The sequence below is a fragment of the Barbus barbus genome (assembly GCF_936440315.1).
Source record: "Barbus barbus genome assembly, chromosome: 24".
Taxonomy (NCBI): Eukaryota; Metazoa; Chordata; class Actinopteri; order Cypriniformes; family Cyprinidae; genus Barbus; species Barbus barbus.
This window is the reverse complement of record NC_136752.1, coordinates 4,979,522-4,997,876: the sequence shown is the minus strand read 5'-3', so window position 1 is coordinate 4,997,876 and position 18,355 is coordinate 4,979,522. Positions and strand designations below refer to the sequence as shown.

The 18,355-nt window shown below is 40.2% G+C and overlaps 1 protein-coding gene across 1 annotated transcript in view; it reads left to right on the top strand.

Moving 5' to 3' along the window:
• The window catches only part of LOC306843734 (centrosomal protein of 170 kDa protein B-like), a gene marked incomplete at its 5' end in the record, with an annotated part of 31,155 nt that extends 13,165 nt beyond the window's left edge, over nt 1–17,990 (top strand). The window contains 18 exons of the mRNA XM_079375378.1: nt 739–828; nt 1,355–1,430; nt 1,543–1,604; nt 1,708–1,822; nt 9,483–9,599; nt 9,697–10,206; nt 10,927–12,044; nt 12,410–12,586; nt 12,707–12,833; nt 12,948–14,633; nt 14,793–15,018; nt 15,109–15,268; nt 15,570–15,608; nt 16,086–16,217; nt 16,389–16,477; nt 17,453–17,546; nt 17,641–17,692; nt 17,775–17,990. Of these exons, the coding sequence (XP_079231504.1) occupies nt 739–828; nt 1,355–1,430; nt 1,543–1,604; nt 1,708–1,822; nt 9,483–9,599; nt 9,697–10,206; nt 10,927–12,044; nt 12,410–12,586; nt 12,707–12,833; nt 12,948–14,633; nt 14,793–15,018; nt 15,109–15,268; nt 15,570–15,608; nt 16,086–16,217; nt 16,389–16,477; nt 17,453–17,546; nt 17,641–17,692; nt 17,775–17,950 (5,046 nt within the window). The 3' untranslated portion in view covers nt 17,951–17,990. The remainder of the gene's footprint in view (nt 1–738; nt 829–1,354; nt 1,431–1,542; nt 1,605–1,707; nt 1,823–9,482; nt 9,600–9,696; nt 10,207–10,926; nt 12,045–12,409; nt 12,587–12,706; nt 12,834–12,947; nt 14,634–14,792; nt 15,019–15,108; nt 15,269–15,569; nt 15,609–16,085; nt 16,218–16,388; nt 16,478–17,452; nt 17,547–17,640; nt 17,693–17,774) is intronic.
• Between the last annotated feature and the right edge of the window lie 365 nt (nt 17,991–18,355).

Below are 18,355 nucleotides of genomic sequence, written 5' to 3'. Positions count from 1 at the left end.
ACCCCTGTGGATATCAGAAAAAAGGGGGGGACGGGAGGGGTTAAAGCTCCATATGAGACTCCAAATTAAGTAGTTAGGGTTTACAGGGCACCCTTCCAAAGGGAGGAATATTGATTGGATCTGTGGTACAGCCCTCCTACAACTTTACAACCCACAAGTCACACACTAGTTGTCACCATACAGTCCCATTAACTTCACCATCCACAGTGTAGCCAGGATGATGGATATCATTCAGCATGACCACACCCTTTAATTAGTGGTTATATTAATACACTATTTATTTAAGATTTAGTTGAGCTTTGCTCCTAAGAATCTGTTCATATGTGCTACCAAGTGAACAAGTTTAGGGTTCTGTTAAGCAGGCAATGCAAGGAACTATGTAAACAGTGTTGGTGCACTTTGCTTACAGCACTCCATACCACATTGTGTCAGTTCAGACAAAAAGGGGAAAGAATCATCTGACACTCTTACACTCACCTTAAAAAACATATGACTACAACATATTAATTTTACAACATATTGATACACAATATTAAATTGCTACCCATTGTGATGAAACTGTGTTACTTAAGTGGTATCCTTGTGTGGCCAAATTATTACGCACAGTACTTGCAAGCCACACAAAGGTAAGATTTGTAAATCGTAAATATCCAACCCATGCTAACATTATAATTTCCAATGGAGTTAGGTTCAAGAATAAGCAAGATGTTGGATGTAAACATGTTTTTCTTCCTTTAGTCTCGTAGTGTGGATAAACAGCATGCTGTTATCAACTATAACCCTGCCACAGATGAGCACCTTGTCAAGGATCTTGGAAGTTTAAATGGGGTAAGTAACATAGCAAATGTGACTGAAGCTCAGAATATAGGCGTGAACACATGACTGCATTTTCCAGACTACTGTGATGTTATCTGTGAAAGACAGGATGATCTCTCCCCTTGGTTTAGAAAATAAATGGATTAAGGTAATGGACATATGCTATTGGGATGCTGTTGCAGATGCCCTCTCTGCAGTACAGATATGATTAATTAACCCTTGAATCAGACCAAGTGCCAATGACAAATGTTTTATGGTTAGAATAGGAAGCTTTCTTAAAGGTATAATTCACTCAAAAACTCTTTCATTATTCATATCACCTCATATTGTTCTGAAACGGTATGCATTTCTTTCTTCTGCGGAACACAGAAGTAGATTCTATACTCTGAATGTCGCTAACTCTTGACAGATTTCTTGTGATGATCCTCATTTCTAAGGAACATGTTCTCATTTTCTGCTTTGCATAAAAGCATAATAACTCTGGCATTCCTGTATCTCAAGCACATATACATTATTTGATTTTCTTCTCCCATTTCAGACCTTTGTGAATGACTTGAGAATTCCAGACCAAACATACATAACCCTCAAGCTGTCGGACATTGTTCGTTTTGGATATGATATCCTTTTAACTGGTTAGCTGTTATAGGTTTTTTGGCATGAAACCTTGAGTTCTTGTTTAAGGTTTATATACATTTAAGTTATAATGTATTGACTTAACATTAAGAGCACATTCACATGTGTATATTCTTGAAAAGAGTCAACATAAAGTCCCTGAAGAGGCCCTCAAGGTATGGTTTCATCTGTTTGTGTGTGGACATGTGTCTATTTTCTGTTCTATGTAATATATTAATATATTTATTCTTTTTGGTTGACTGCCCCCTGCTGTGTCAGCATGAGAAGTACACCAGTCAGCTGCAAATGGGTATAAAATCTACAGAAAGCAAGCAACAGAACCTGCAGGAGGAAAAGTCCAAATTAGAGCGCTCTGAACGCAAGAGTCTCACAGGTGAGAGTGATAAAGTATGACCAAAATCAGGAGAAAAATGCAGAGGTGAGAAAGTGATAAAACCAAATGCTTTGTAACATGGATATCTGACTATAACATTCTGTTAGCACAGCCTTTGTTAATCTCTGTTTATCTGTAAGGCTGCAGTACAGTGGCCTGGTTTATTTGTAAACCCCTCCCAGTTGAGCTTTTGGTCAAGTGACAGACGCTAAAGATAATCCTTGTGCCTTAGTCCAGCTGCTGACAACCCAGTCAACAATTTGATCTCCCAGGATACTCGTTATGTGGTCACAATGTGAGGCAACAGTGAGTTAAAAGTGTAACCTCACAGTGCCCTCAGTGTGAGCTTATACTATGGTCACAATGTAAGGTCAAAGTGTACTCACTGCACAGAGACTAGATACCCAGCATGCATTGCAGCATGAAGCTTTTGATTGTTGAGATTCATACACCGATGTCTCTCTTTGTTTTTAAATGACTCTGTAGTTCAAAATATTTGTGACTTATCATGCTTTTAAAATCTTTCATAAATTGTTACACTGCTTGATCCTATACTGTATAATCAAAAAGCTGTTATAACTAAAAAGTTTAGATTAATAACATCTCACAAAGGCATCTAGGTAATGATTTTGTTGGTAGGTAATGACAAATATGCTTTACAAACACAGTTACAGCAGCCCCCCAAAAATAAGATGTTATAAAGTCAAGGGTCAAGAGTCTAACTAAAGCAAACACTAATCACTTTGATGATAACATCAAACAAATCAATAAAACATCTAATTCTCAATAAGCGCTTTTGTAGATGACAGAAATAAAGTCAATCTGGTTAGTAATGAGTGGAGCTGGTGATGCTGTTTGTGGAGATGTTTAATCATTCTATGCTGAGATCATGTGATCTCATTAATGTCTTCTTTTGTGTCTGGAAGTCAGTTGTATGATTGGAGAAGGTTCTTATAACAGAAACCTGTTAGCTGGGCGTGAACTCATGAGCTCATCATGTGAGAGCACTGTGATATCACTGATAGTGTTGAGAAACAGAAAGTAAAATGCCCTCCCTGTGACCAATATTTGAACTGCCTCCTCTCAACCCGCTCAACATTTTGAATTCACAATGAGCTCACATATAACTCACACTGTGAGTATCACTGTATGAGAATGGTTTGATCTCACTGTTATCATTGCGTGATCTCACGTGTTGACTGGGAATGCACTGACATGTCTATCAATGAGCAGTCTGCTCCACATGGCTCATGCACAAATGCTGAAAAGCTCATTAAATCCATGTGCATGCAGTAGTGCTGTCAAATGATTAATTGTATTTTGTATATATAAATACACACATATACAGCATATATTTTGAAAATATTTACATGCATATATCTATATTCTAGGGCTGTCAAAGTTAACGTGTTAACGCATGCGATTAATCTAAAAATTATAACGCTTAAATTTTTTTTAACGCAAATTAATCGTTTGATAAGGTTTGACCCCAACTTCAACCATCATCGCAGCGCATAAGGTAATCATTGCCTGCGTCCCAATGTGCACACTATCCATCCTAAATTGCATGTGATCTTAGTAATTTTCAATACTATTTAGGGCAGATAGGGTAAATAGTATGCACATTGGGACGCAGGGATTGTGTGATTATGAGGCGCCGGGCTAAACAAAAGTGAAACAAACGCGGAGAGAGAGAGAGAGAGAGAGAGAGTGTGTCCGAGAGAGAGACCGACAGTGCGCGAGAGATATGTATACTCATGTGTGATAAGGGTACAGTGAACCAGTGTTGCCAGGGTCGCGGTTTTTAATTTCCCGCACAATTGGGCTATTTTGAAAATACAGTCGCGGGAAAAATTACAGAGCGGTGGGTTGCATTTTTTGGCCTACTTTTATAATGTACCGTGGCCACCCAAAGTGTATGTGTACACATGTGATCGCAAAAGGAAGTTATTACAAACACTCGATGGTGGTTTAAAGTGAGTTCTGAGTAAAAGTGTACTATTAATCTCGTAAATTGCCTTATGTAGCATGATGCTAATGTTAGCTCTAATGCACCTGCAGAACAGGTCCAATTCTTTTTCATAATGCATTTTATCATAATACTTCATGTAAGGTCACAATAAAATGTTTTGTTGTATTTATTTAGAAATACTTTTGAAAATAGTTTGGTAAATGTGTACTGGGATTGAAGCGATGTGGCTTGGTAAACGTTTTATTGTCAGTATAAAGGCTGATAATGGCTGAATAAAAACAAAAGAATAATACGGATTATGTCTCATACCTGGCGGAGGTGTGAAAGGTTCTGTTTCCTTAAACATGCATTCCTTTATTTCAACACATTTACAGGTAAATCCCAGTATTTTAAATTTGCGATTAATCGTGATTAATCACAGTCCAGGACTGTGATTAACGCGATGAAATTTTTTAATTGATTGGCAGCACTACTATATTCATATAATTTATATCATATAGAAATATATTTAATATATAAATGTAACATGTTTTTCTTAAATATATATATGCACGTGTGTGTATTTATATATACATAATAAATATACACAGTACAAACACATATATTATGTAAACAAAAACTTTTATTTTGGATGCGATTAATCACAATTAATCGTTTGACAGCACTAGCATACAGTGGTGTCTAAAAGTCTGAAATCACTAGTGAATTCCTACACTTCATATTTTTTATTACATCTTATTAGGGCTGGGCGGTATATCGAGTTTGTACGATATATCGATATATTTTTATAAGCGATACGATATGAAGCAATACCGTTAATATCAAGTTTGATACGAGCGCGTCTGAAAAAATATCTAGGACACAGACTGAGCTGCTGCGGAGAAAGTGCATAATACACTTTGTTCTAAACATGTGACAAGCTTTATATGAAGAGCTTTAAAAAAACTTGTAAGATATATTAGTATATAGTTTATAGTTTCAGTTTAAAGCGGCTCGGCCTGTCAGATGCTCTGACAGAAAGGCTACATGTGCCGCTGATGCGCTGGTTTGAGCTATGTGCTCTTTTCCTAAATGCATAACTGTGGCAAGGAACCAGAATGCGACAGAATGGAGAAAAAAACCTTGAGAGAAACCAGGCTCAGTTTGGGGGGTGCAGTTCTCCTCTCATTTTGATATTCTAGGTATTATCAAATGGCCAGAGTTTTGAGAACGCAGTGGACGTGGAGGACTATAATGTGATAAGAGCTCGCTCAAGTACTGAGGAACTAAGCCATTCAGGGCTTTATAAGTAATTAACAAGATTTTAAAATCTATACGATGTTTGATAGGGAGCAAGCGCAGTGTTGACAGAACCGGGCTAATATGGTCATAATTCCTGGTTCTAGTAAGGACTCTAGCTGCTGCATTTTGGACCAACTGTAGTTTGTTGATCAAGCGTGCAGAACAACCACCCAGTAAAGCATGACAATAGTAATAAGCATGACAATAATGAATTAGCATTTCTGCATTTAACGTTGAGAGCATAGGTCGCAATTTAGATATGTTTATGAGATAGAAAAACTCAGTTTTACAGATGCTAGAAACGTGGCTTTCAAATGAAAGATTGCTATCAAACAGCACACCTAGGTTCCTAATTGATGAAGAAGAATTGACAGAGCAGCCGTCAAGTATTAGATAGTGTTCTAGGTTATTACATATGGGGTTTTTAGGTCCGATAATTAACACAGTAATTAATTTAGCAGTAAGAAGTTACTCGTCATCCAGTTTTTTATATCGATTATGCATTCCATTAGTTTCTCAATTTGGTGTGTTTCACCAGGCCGTGAAGAAATATAGAGCTGAATATCATCAGCATAACAGCGAAAGCTAACACCATGTCTCTTGATAATATCTTCCAAGGGTAACATGTAAAGCGTGATAAGTAACGGCCCTAGTACTGAGCCTTGAGGTACTCCATACTGCACTTGTGATCGATATGATACCTCTTCATTCACTGCTACGAACTGATGGCGGTCAGATAAGTACGATTTGAACCGTGCTAAGGCACTTCCACTAATGCCAACAAAGTGTTCATCTGGTTTTAGCCATGTTTCTGTCAAACAGAGTAAATCTAGGTTATGATCATTGATCAAATCGTTTGCAAAAAGTGCTTTTGTAGAAAGGGACCTGATATTCAGTAAGCCAAGTTTTATCAATTGTTTCTCTGTATTGTAAACATTTTTTATTTGTTGAACATCAATTAAATTGTTACTCTTAATTTGGTTTGGACGTTTTCTGTATTTTCTAATTCGGGGAACAGACACAGTCTCTATAGTGTGATATTTAGGTGAAGGAGTCTCTATGTGCTGAGTTAATTAACTGACTTCTGTGACGTGAGGCGGCTAGCAGACGGTCGGTTTAGCCAGTCTGTCTGCTTCCTGACCTGGGCCCCAGTTAGTCAAATACGAACTCTAAGACTATGTGCCATATTTCTAGAGAGAAGAGAGGCACCACCCCAGGAGGGATGAACACTATCTCTTTTCAACAGGTCAGGTCTGCCCCCAAAACTCGTCCAATTGTCTATAAAGTCTATGCTATTCTGCGGACACCACTTAGACATCCAGCCATTGAGTGACAGCAGTAAATCAGGCAAAATATACAGAGACATGAATTTTTGCTAATCTCGCCCAGCCCTACATCTTATATTATCAGTTATAATTATAAAAAAAATAATAATAATTTGGCGAAAAAATAGAAATGGAAAAAAGATATGAGGATTTTTTATTGTTTAGATAAAATATTTAAGTGATAATAACAATAATTGTAATACATCTTATACTATTATTATGACAATTATTGTACAAATATATTAGTTGTTATTATAATTATAATTAAATAATAATTTAATAATACTAAATTAATTAATAATTACTTTTAATACTAATGGACAACATTTAATGTTATGTATTTAATTCCTAGATAAGCTTGCATGTGGTTATTGTTTGTTCTATATGTTAACATGTGTAATAAAGACACTTGAGCATAAAATTCTAATTACGCTCAGTATAATAGACAATAGATTTTTACATTTACACTTAGTCATTTAGCAGATGCTTTTAGCCAAAGCGACTTACAAATGAGGACAATGGAAGCAATCAAAACCAACAAAAGAGCAATGATATGCTAGTGCTATAGCAAGTCTCATTTAGCCTAACAGTACACAGTAGTAGCAGTACTAATTATATAATAAATAAAAAGAAAACAGATAGAATAGAAAAAAAATAAAGCAAGCTAGTGTTAGAGGCCTTTTTTTGCTTTTGTTAGTTGTATAATAAATAAAAAGAAAACAAATAGATAGAATAGAGAGTGCTAGAGTTAGAGGGTCATTTAAAAATGGAAGAGATGTGTTTTTAGCCGATTCTTGAAGATGGCTAAGGACTCTGGACTGAACTGCTTGGATTGAGTTGGGCAGGTCATTCCAGCGGGAGGGAACATTTAATTTAAAAGCCCGTGAAAGTGATTTTGTGCCTCTTTGAGATGGCACAATAAAGCGACGTTCACTTGCAGAAAGCAAGCTTCTAGAGGGTACATAAGTCTGAAGTAATGAATTTAGGTTAAAGGTGCCATAGAATGCATTGATACAGTATTTTAAATTGTTCTCTGATATCTACACAGAAGGTATGTGACTTAGGTAAGGGCAAAAAATCTCCAGAAACGATTTTACATGTCCATTTACAACCCTAGGATTTCTCCCTAGAATGAAACGGTCTGTTATTGGCTTATTTGGCAGGGTCATGAATAATAATGAGCTCTGCTCTGATTGGCTGTTTCACAGTACGGCTCATCAGCAAGAAGGAAGCACAGGGAGGAAAATATATATTTAAATACTTTCTCTCGCAGTTATATCGTCAGGTAATTATACTGTATATAAAACGCGGGCATCAGGGAGCCGTTATTAATATGCGAGGCATTGAAACTGCTTTTGAACCTTATAGTTTCACTTTCAAGAGACGCGATCACACAAACTATGTTTACATTATGGAGCAACAGTACTTACCACACATTTCACAAGATCAGATGCTTGTCAGTGATACTCAGGATCTGTAAGTCATTCGCCATCATCCTCATCTCTCCTTACTGAGAGTGAAATCGTATGTACTGTAACAGGCTACCTCTAGCAAGGAGCTAACCATGTCCCTTTAGTGGCTCGCGTTATTTGCTTTCTGTGCCTTTCTGAATACAGACACCAACCCATCCCTGCACTTCACACCCCCTGCACGGCCTGGAACATAACATTTATTTTGTTATTTTCTCTGTTGTCCGCGCTTGTTTATTTACAATACCTGCAGAGCTTCTGATGGTTCGGCCGGCTTAGAACAAGGGCGGGTTTATGCAAATGTTGGGGGCGTAGTGATCCCGACTGTTGCGTCACAGTCGGTGTTATGTTCTGATTCGCCTGTTTTTCAGTGGTCTTTTTTAATCACGAGATTTACATATGAAGGAGGAAACTATGGTGTTTGAGGCTCACTGTATGTCATTTCCATGTACAGGACTGTTATTATTTAAATATGCCAGGGTAAAGACAGTTTTTCATTCTATGGCACCTTTAAGGGGTGCAGAGCCAGTGGTGGTTTTGTAGGCAAACATTAATGCCTTGAATTTTATGCGAGCAGCTATTGGTAGTCAGTGTAAATTGATAAAACAGAGGTGTGACGTGCATTCTTTTCAGCTCATTATTAATTAATCTTGCCGCCACGTGGATTTTCACAATAAAAAAAAACTTGTTTCCGGTATAAATATATTTCCAAAAAAACTACTTTTTACCCACTGAGAGAAGTGTGGAGTGTCCTTCTCATTTTCTGGCATTTTGAACACTACTCATCAAACTTGATTGATAATATGAATATTCAGTATACTGGATATTGTGGCAGTAGGAGCAAACGACAGACACAGTGGGCGTGGCGTCAGGCCTCGGAGAGGTTTTTATTAAACAAAAATATTAAAATAAAGTGTCCAAAGGGGGAAAAGTGTCCAAAATAAACAGGGGATCTGGTGTCCTTGTCGTGCTGCGGGGCTTGTGAAGGAGGGCAGTGTTCAGGAGGGAAGGGTCCAGGGAAGGGGCGGAGTCCGGTGGCCGCACGCGCTCCCCTCTCGGGTCCGGGAGCGAGTGGCGGCGGCTTCCTCCAGCGGCGACATCCTACTCCTAGGCCCCCGGAGCTTCTGGGGGACTCGGCGGCCCGGCATCCTGGCCCGTCAGCCGTCTAACGGGTGCGGCAGTCCTCCTACTCGACGCGCCCTTCCTGGACCCACGAGGACACCAGCGTGCATGCACGGGGAAGAGACCGGTCTCCCGAGGAGAGGTGCGCTCTGCATTTAAACGGCCAGGGCTGGCGGCGTGTGATGAGGCGTACCTGATGTGAATAGAGCCTCATCACACGCCGCCAGCCCTGGCTGTTTCAGCGCCCCTCCTCTCTCACACACCCACTCCCGTCGGGAGCCTGTTGAAGGGCGGCGAATACGGGACGGGGTGGTGATGATGATAAGGGGGGAGGCAGCCGACTCGTCACAATATTCAGAAATTCTGGATACTTCAGGAATTGCTTGTTGAATAAATTGTGCTTAGCATGATAACCAGGTTTTCATCTCACTTTATACATTATATCCTCTCTCTTTCTGAGGAGTTTTATCTGTGTAATTGTTCCTCTTCAGAGTCACCTGTACCCCGGCCAACACCACTGTATGGCCAACCATCATGGTGGGGTGAGGAGGACTCTGGGAACAAGGAAGCACACAATGAAGTACGAAGGTCTGGTGAGAGTCATTCAGGTAAGCACTTGTCCTCACTTATGGCCACTTTTGTGTTTTATTGATATGGATATTTGTCTTACCATATTTACAGTTTGGTGTGGGTGTCTCTTGACAGACATCACAAAGGAGGCCCCGACAGCTGAGGATGAATTTAACATCTCTGTTCATGAGATCTGTGACGGCCAGGCCAAGTCAGCCTATCCGTACCACAGAGAGCCCAGTTATTTTGAAATTCCAACAAAGGAGTTCCATATACAACCCATGTCCCCAGCAACAGATTTAATCGATATCCCAACCAAAGACACCAATGTTCCTCTAATTTCTACACCTCCAGTTGTCCAGAGTCATGCTTCTTTTACTATAGAGTTTGACGACTGTATGCCAGGCAAAATTAAAATCAAGGATCACGTGACCAAGTTCTCCTCTCGTCAGCGTAGCAAACAGCAGCAGCAGCAGCAGCCCAGTAATTCAATGGTAGCCACACCCACAGATGTTCTATCAGCTGAGAACAAGGTGGCAGATTGGCTTGTGCAGAGTGATGTCAGTATGATGTGCAGGCGGCCACCATGTGAGGATGTGTACAGCACTAAGAGTGACTTGGCGATGCATATTCGGACTCTCAAAGGTAAGATACATCTTGCGCTAACATAAAAAATGCACTTTCTGTAAGACTCAGATTAATGCCTAATTTTCTGTGCATAATGTTCTAAAATAAATATGTGTGTGCTGTATAAACACCTCATTACCCTGCAAACAAGCCTGCCAGTGCAGGGCCACTGAGAATTTGATCATTGGCAAAACGTTGGCCCCTTAGCACTGGCCCTGCACGGGCAGCCCTCCCGCAGCCAGAGAAAAACTTTCCATAGAAAATTGTGTAGTGTATGATGGTCACAGACTCGATTTTTTAGCTTCCGACTCTAAATCCTCCCAGTCAGAGGATATCAAACATGATACCAATTTTAGAACACACGACTTCAAAGTCTGCTCGTGTATCATCCTCAGTCGTGTAGTGTATGATGGCCAGTTTTCCTCTGTCACCATTTACAAAGTCAGTAAGTGTACAATGCCTAGTGTTTAAAAAAATCTGTTCAGATTTTAAAACTCGTGTAGTGTATTCTAGTGACGCAGGCTAGCTGCAAACTTCCGAAAATAATGAACAAGCTCGATTTCATTCCCGATGTGTCCTAATTTTATCAGAATTCCTTATTACAGAATTTAAATACAGGCTACAAAGCATGATTAATTGCGTGACTTTTTATAACATTATTTTCTTTTTAATTATTTGCTTTAAATCAGTGCATTAGAATGACAGCCATAACTTAAATTATATCTGTAAACTTAATAGGGCATCATCATGAAGATGGAACCCAGAGTGATTCAGAAGACCCTGTAATGAAAGGACAATGCAGCAAGTCACATCATTCCATGCAATCACAATCATCAGTACAGTCACACCAGTCAGCTCAATCAAGGAAATCCGAACCATCCAAATCAGTTCTGTCCCAAGAGTCTGTCTCAATGCAAAAGTTTCATCATCCCCAGTCAGTCTCTCCACACAAACACCATCAAGGAGAACTTGATGAAAGCGAGGTTCATCCTGTTCAAGAAGCCTCTTCTCCTCCCCAGACAGAGGTTAAGCCCATTCACCCTGAGCCTCACACCCAGCAGGCCTTCATTATTGAGTTCTTTGATGATAATCCCAGAAAGAAGCGATCACAGTCCTTTACCCACAACTCTGCACATGCTGACTCCTACTCTGCATTGAAGGGCAAACTAGAGAGACGGAAAGGTCAGGCTCATGGGGAAAGGCCTGCCTCTGTGCACGGGCATGTTCCTCCAACACAGCAAATCACTGTCCCACTGAAAGGTTCAAGCCATGGCGGTTCACAGCGATCAAGCTCACTGAAGCGAGAGAAGACAGAAGACAGTGTGACCAGCACATCTTTATTAGGGACCTCGTCTCGCTCCTCACCAGCTATCACCATTAAGCCTTTTGGTAGTGTTGGCAAGAAGTCCAAGCTAGCTCAGGAATTTACCGCAGAGTTCTTGAAGGATACAGGAAAGACTTCCCCACCTCCCATGTCTGCCCCACCTGTGATGATGTCCCCATCACACACTCTTTTACCCTCCCCAGCAGAGCCATCTGGACCCTCATCTATATCATACCCATCTTCTCCATCCCAACTACCTGCATTATCCCAGTCTCTTCTTCCAGCAACCTCGCCTGTCTCCGTCCCTTCCCAAACCCCAAGAAGGTGTCCAATTTCTAGTGCCTCCCCACTCTGCTCAGCTGGGTCACCTGTTCCACCGTTTTCACCACTGTTAGTTTGTGGTGTTGAAACTAAGGGCTCAAGGGTGACACGAACTGAGGAGGAGGACAGTCTGAGTGATGCTGGTACCTACACAATTGAGACAGAGTCACAAGATAAGGAAGTGGAGGAAGCTAGAAGTATGATTGATCAGGTGACAAACCCTTTTTTATTTTTCTTAAGAAAAGATACACACTGTATTATCATTGGTGTATACCAGTCAAAATTCAGAGTAGTCAGTGATTGACTTTAACATTGATACAGCAGGTGTAATCTGTAGATGTTAAGCTACTTTCTCCTATCCCGGTTTACTATATAGATTACAATAAGTAAGCAAAATTGAGAAGTGGAAAACTGTGGCTCTGTGGCACTTTCAAAGCATTGTGCTGTTTGTTTGAGTGGTCCGAAATGTCAACTTCTGTTTCAACTGCTGGTGTGAGTTTGGGTTGGGTCCACCTGTTTGACCTCTTTGGTGGTTTTTGAGAAACATGGTAAATCATATTTGTTCATATTTCACAGGTGTTTGGCATTTTAGATGCACCAGAATACAGTGGTCAGACGCTTGGAGTTTATAGGCCTGTGATTGATGATGGTAAAGATGAGCAACTATTCTTGAGTCATTGCCATGGTATGGCAGCTGATGTAATGTCGACATCATCACAGGGCCATGATGGGGACCAAGTCATCTCACTGCAGGTATTGCAATTACATATAGCTCAGACAGCACTGCCCTCCTTCATTACTGAAATACTGTGCCCCGATTGTGTTAGTAAATAGTGAACAATTGATGAGTAATTGTTACTCTTTTTGATTTAGGCACATCCTGAAGTAGGAGGGCCTAAATGGGTCTCACGCTGGGCCAGCCTAGCAGACACTAACAGTGATCCTGGGTATACTCAAGGATCTATGGGAATTCCACCCCAAAGTGGACCTGCAGACAGAGGTATATGCATTGAAAACCACTAGTGGTGTTTGAGCAATGAGCATTTCGATACATTTTCGATTTTATTTATAGGCCAGCAAATTCATAACTATTTTCACTCTTATCATTTTCAAGATGGCAGTGTGACATCAACGATTAGTCAAAGCTTGGATTTCTTGGAGTCAGAGGGCAGTCAAGTTTCCAGGACCAGACGACTACTTCCTCAGGTTCCACCTGGAGAAAAACTAGAGAACACAACCCCCAGTATCTTGATTCGGCATGAATCAAACATGGACCATGAGCCACCAGAGAAAGGTTCCCGAGCACCACAGCAGCAGCACTGCACTCAGAGGCTACGTGTCCAAGACGATGTGGACCCGGACAGTCTGAGTGACACTAGCCGTTCAGATGACAGCTCTATCCTTGACAGGAGTGGAAGGAGCCAAGGAAAGAGAGGAACTACAATACACTCACCTTCTGAAAATGTTAACCATTCCAGAGGGTTAAGAGAGTTACCAACACCCACTCCTAAACCCACCTCATTTTATATTGGTTCTGAGAATGGTTCATGCAAGTCAGATGTGTCCAAAAGTCCAGTTCTTTCACAGCCAGAGAGAGACTCCTCTCCCAAGATACCTCCAACAACTGTCTTGATACGACATTTGAGTGGCCATGAGTCTAGGCGTCCGGTGAAGCCTAACTCATCAGCCCCAAATCTTCAGACGCATAACAGGGATGTGGTGCCCACCAAAGAAACCTCAACGTCATTTGTTCGACAGGAGAGTTTTACCAAAGATAGGCCAAGTGATAACATTCAAGTCAAGAAACTGCCACATATCTCTAGTCATCCTGCTTTGAGAAGCTTGGATACTGAGGAAGCCGTTCAAGATACATTTCCCTATCCTAAGGAAGCAGAGAAATCTTTGACATCACCAGAAGAAAAGTTACCAGAATCTAGTCAACGATCAAAAAGAGGAAGCTGTCCTGCACATGAAGACTCCCTGTCTGGTGATTCAGATGTTGATACCGCCAGTACTGTAAGCATAATCAGCAATAAAAATGCTCCTGTCAGTGCAAATAAGAAGCACACCTCTGCAGGTGATATGCGTAAAGAGAAGTCATCTTCCAATTTACAAGACAAAGCACGACAACCTACAGCTCGTGAACGACTATCAGAAAAACGCAGAAATCATACCCCTGCTGATAATACCAGTAATACCAGTCGTCGGCTACAGCTTCGTCGCAGTGCTGGTAACCGTGGTTCTTTAGACCTTTCGGATAATCAGCATGGTCAACAGCTGTGGCATGAAGCTGCGGCTTCTGACCATGAGTCAAGTTCACGACCCAACAGCCGCAAAAAACTCACTCCACCCCTGCAGAAGGAGGACCCTAATAAGACGACCAAAGGAGGCCAGCAGGTGCTGACCCGGTCCAATAGCCTTTCAGCCCCAAGACCAACCCGTGCCTCCATGCTTCGCCGAGCTCGACTAGGTGAGGCCTCTGACAATGAGGGTGCGGAGACAGACCGTGCATCTCAGAGCTCCGACCATAGTAAGACTCCTGCTGAGGGAAAGAAACTGTCAAGACTGGACATTCTTGCCATGCCTCGGAAACGCACTAGATCCTTCACTGTTCCAAGTGACAATGAGTCCACCTCAAGCAAGCATAGCATTTCTAACCGTCCTACAGAGGCAAATAGCAGTGTGAGGAAAGGGGCTTCAAGTGAGGTGAGACAGGCTACCAGCAAAGGGGCCGCATCAGTAGGGAAGCACTCCACCACTCGTACCCGTTCTAACCATGTTAAGCACAGTAGCACAACTGGTGAGTATCTTAAATCTCAGAGATGTTCTCTACCTACAGTTCCTCTAGTCAAGACCACTAGAATTGCATAACATTACAATATTGTCAGTAATACTGAAAAATGGCAATTTGATGTTTTGTTTAGAAATGTTAATTTCCCTTTTTTGTTTGCAATTTGAGGTTCCCACCGTAGACAAAAGGATTCAGACTTTTCCTCTACCTCAGAGGAGGAGTTTGAGACCAATTCCAAACATAAACGCTCTCATGCCTCAGCTTCAACTCAAACACAGACACCACAGAAGACCATTCAAATGAGGCTAAAATCTGGCTCTTTGGAAACAGAAGAGGACGAAACTCAGAATGAACACTTCCAGAACTGGTCTACTCATAGTGCAGAAATTGCCAGGTTATTTAACTTTTGTTGTTGTGGTGTGATATGTTTGTGAGTAGTTCATTTTTTATTTTTCCATTTTACATATATACTTACCTCCTTTAGGCTGAGTCAAGATCTGGCCAAAGATCTCGCCATCCTCGCGCGTGAAATCCATGATGTTGCAGGGGATGGTGACTCCCAGACATCGCCAGGCATGGGAGCTGCCACATCCCCAGGCTTTGTGCCCAATACCCCAGCATCCACTATCTCGACCAGAGAGGAGGTGCACCTAAAGTTTGCTTGCTTGGTTAAATGACATCCCATCAGACCCATTGACCCATTTCATTACTTTTTTTAAATATAAAGCAGAACATGCAGCAAATCTTTATATTTTCCTCATTAGCACAAAGAGGAAAAAATGTAGATAAAATATAGATAAGCTAGTCTGTTTGGTTTAGAGTCTTGGGTTGCTATACCATGGTACACCTCATGATAATTATATTGTGTCCCAAAAAGGACCAAGACTAAAAACATTTTTGTTTAATCTTGCATACGTTTTGTTGTATATTTTCTCTTTTGTGCAGAGACCATATGCATCATTACAGAGGTTCCTGTTACCTCAGGTGCTGAATACATCACTCATTATTACCAAGTGGTGTCCAAAATTAATTAAATTACTATCTCTGTGAGCCAGTATCGATGTACTAACAACTGTCCAATGTCCACCTTCGAAACCTATTGTATAACCTTATGCCTTTTTTATGCATGAGGGAATTCCCTAATGCATGGAAACTCACTTCCAAATTCACTCCTAAGGCTGTATGTTCACAAAACAGGTTATGTTTACATTCAAAATATTTTCCAGATGTATCTTGAAGAAACCAGGATCAAAGTTACTGTGCTGACTGTGAACATAGAACCCTTTTCTATTAACCATTGAATTAGCATGATCACACAGATATCTTCCCAGAGAAATACTCCTGGAAGCCTCCATTGTAATCTGAGCTCAGAGATTTTTGTCTCTTAACATCAAATTTAACCTACCATTGTCATATCCACGTGTTCTTACTGGTGCTTTCCCATCCCTGATTAATCTACAGCTGGTACAGCATATACCCGAGGCAAGTCTGAACTATCAAAAGGTTCCTCCAGGCTCAACTAGTCCAATAGACCAGGACTCAAATATGAACGACCATGACAGTTCCAGACGGCGTCCCTGGAACCGTGAAGAGGTCAAATTTGGTCAAATCCTTTGCTCATTATACTAATAAGCTGATCCATTAGTCATTTACTCAGGGTGTAATAGCCTGCATAGCCAATGGCAGTGCCTCTCAGAAACTGTATAGAAAAAAAATGCAATTACATAATTTCTAATTTTAATCTTTGATTTTCTTTAATCGCAGGTAATTTTGGACAATCTTATGTTAAACCCTGTCTCCCAGCTCTCCCAAGCTATCAGAGAGAATACGGAGCAACTAGCGGAGAAAATGAAGTATGAAAAAAAAAAAACTTTGGGTGGGACATCTTGAAAGGATTGTCTTTTCTTTTTTTTCTTCTTCTTTTGTTAAAGGTCATTAGGCTGTATTTACATCATGTCTACAAACTACTTGCTAGCTGTTACAAGGGGACATTTGGAGAATGGAGTCTCAACCTAGAGAATATGTGACCAATTACCACAAAACCAGTAACGAGGATCATAAATCCGAATAAATAAGCTTTCCACTGATGTATGGTAGGTTAGGATATGACTATATTTAGCCGAGATACAACTATTTCAATATCTGGAATCTGAGGGTGCAAAAAAATCAAAATACTTTAGAAATTATAAATACTCTATATACTCTTAAATACTAAAGAAAATTGCCTTTAAAGTAGTCCAAATGAAGTCCTTAGCAATGCATATTACTAATCAAAAAATGTAATTGGCCACTTAGTTAAGTTGACCAAGTTGGAATATATTTACATTAGTAAATTTACAAAATATCTTCATGGAACATGATCTTTACTTAATATCCTAATATTTTGGCATAAAAGAAAAATCGATAATTTTGACCCATACAGTGTATTTTTGGCTATTGCTACAAATATACCCCAGTGACTTAAGACCAGGGACACATATAAGAAAGTTTATGTAGCCCATGTCTTAAGTCACTGGGTTATATTTGTTGCAATAGTCAAAAATACACTGTATGGGTCAAAATTATCGATTTTTCTTTTATGCCAAAATATTAGGATATTAAGTAAAGATCATGTTCCATGAAGATATTTTGTAAATTTACTAATGTAAATATATTCCAACTTGGTCAACTTAACTAAGTTTTTACACTAGATACAGTAGATGGTTTTAAAGCTAATAAACACAATGCCTTTTGATTCGATTGTTTGATTAGATCTCTAAAACAAAGAACTAGCAATAATGTCCAAGTGTTTTGCCTGTTTAGTCTCACAAATATTATGTCTCTTTTAGAACTCTGTTTCATAACAAGACAGAGGTTTGGGAAGAAATAGAGGCAAAAATCAATGCTGAAAATGAGGTTCCCATCCTTAAGACATCTAATAAGGTACATTTCTTTCAATGTAATTTCCAAAGACCAAACATTGATTTCAGAGATGTTTCTTTATTTTGTAATATATTTTCCTCACTTTTGCAAGTAGGAAATCTCATCTATTCTCCAAGAACTGCGAAGAGTCCAGAGACAACTTGAGGGTGAGTTTATTAGCAATAGATTTTTTTAAACGTATATTACACATTCTGGTCCTTCCATTGGTGTTTTATCCTTGTCACACAGTGATCAACACTATTGTTGAACCTGGAGGAATCCTCAAGATTCACCCAATGGGAACTTCTCCCGGGGGAAAGACCAAATCTGCTTCCAAGGAGTTTACCAGCCCCTCTTCTGCTAATGCCAATGCAAGTGCAAAGCGAGGTCCCAGGGGGCCCGAGGGAGGTCGATATGTAGTATAAGCTTGCTTTCAACAAGGGCATAGCCATTAGCTTGCTTTGCAAAAAAAAAAAAAAAACACAATCATGTCAATCATGTACTGCACATCTCTTTGGAAACTGCCATATTTGTGGCACATTTGTAAAAGTATTGTGAGACTATTCTGCACATATGCTTTCTCAAAGACTGTGGACACACTTCACAAGCTAAAGCAGGTGTAAACATTGTTCTTTTCAACAGTTGTAATCTGTGGCTTGTTTGAATGATTGTCCATATGCCAAGTTGTCATTCATGATTGAGCGAATGAGTAGGTGTGTCACTGTATTCCTGTACCATGTCTGTTGTGGTCTCATTGATTGAAAACCATGAGAAAACCATGTAGCATTCAATCCGTGTTCATTGTCAGTCATGGCTGGCACTTGGCTGCT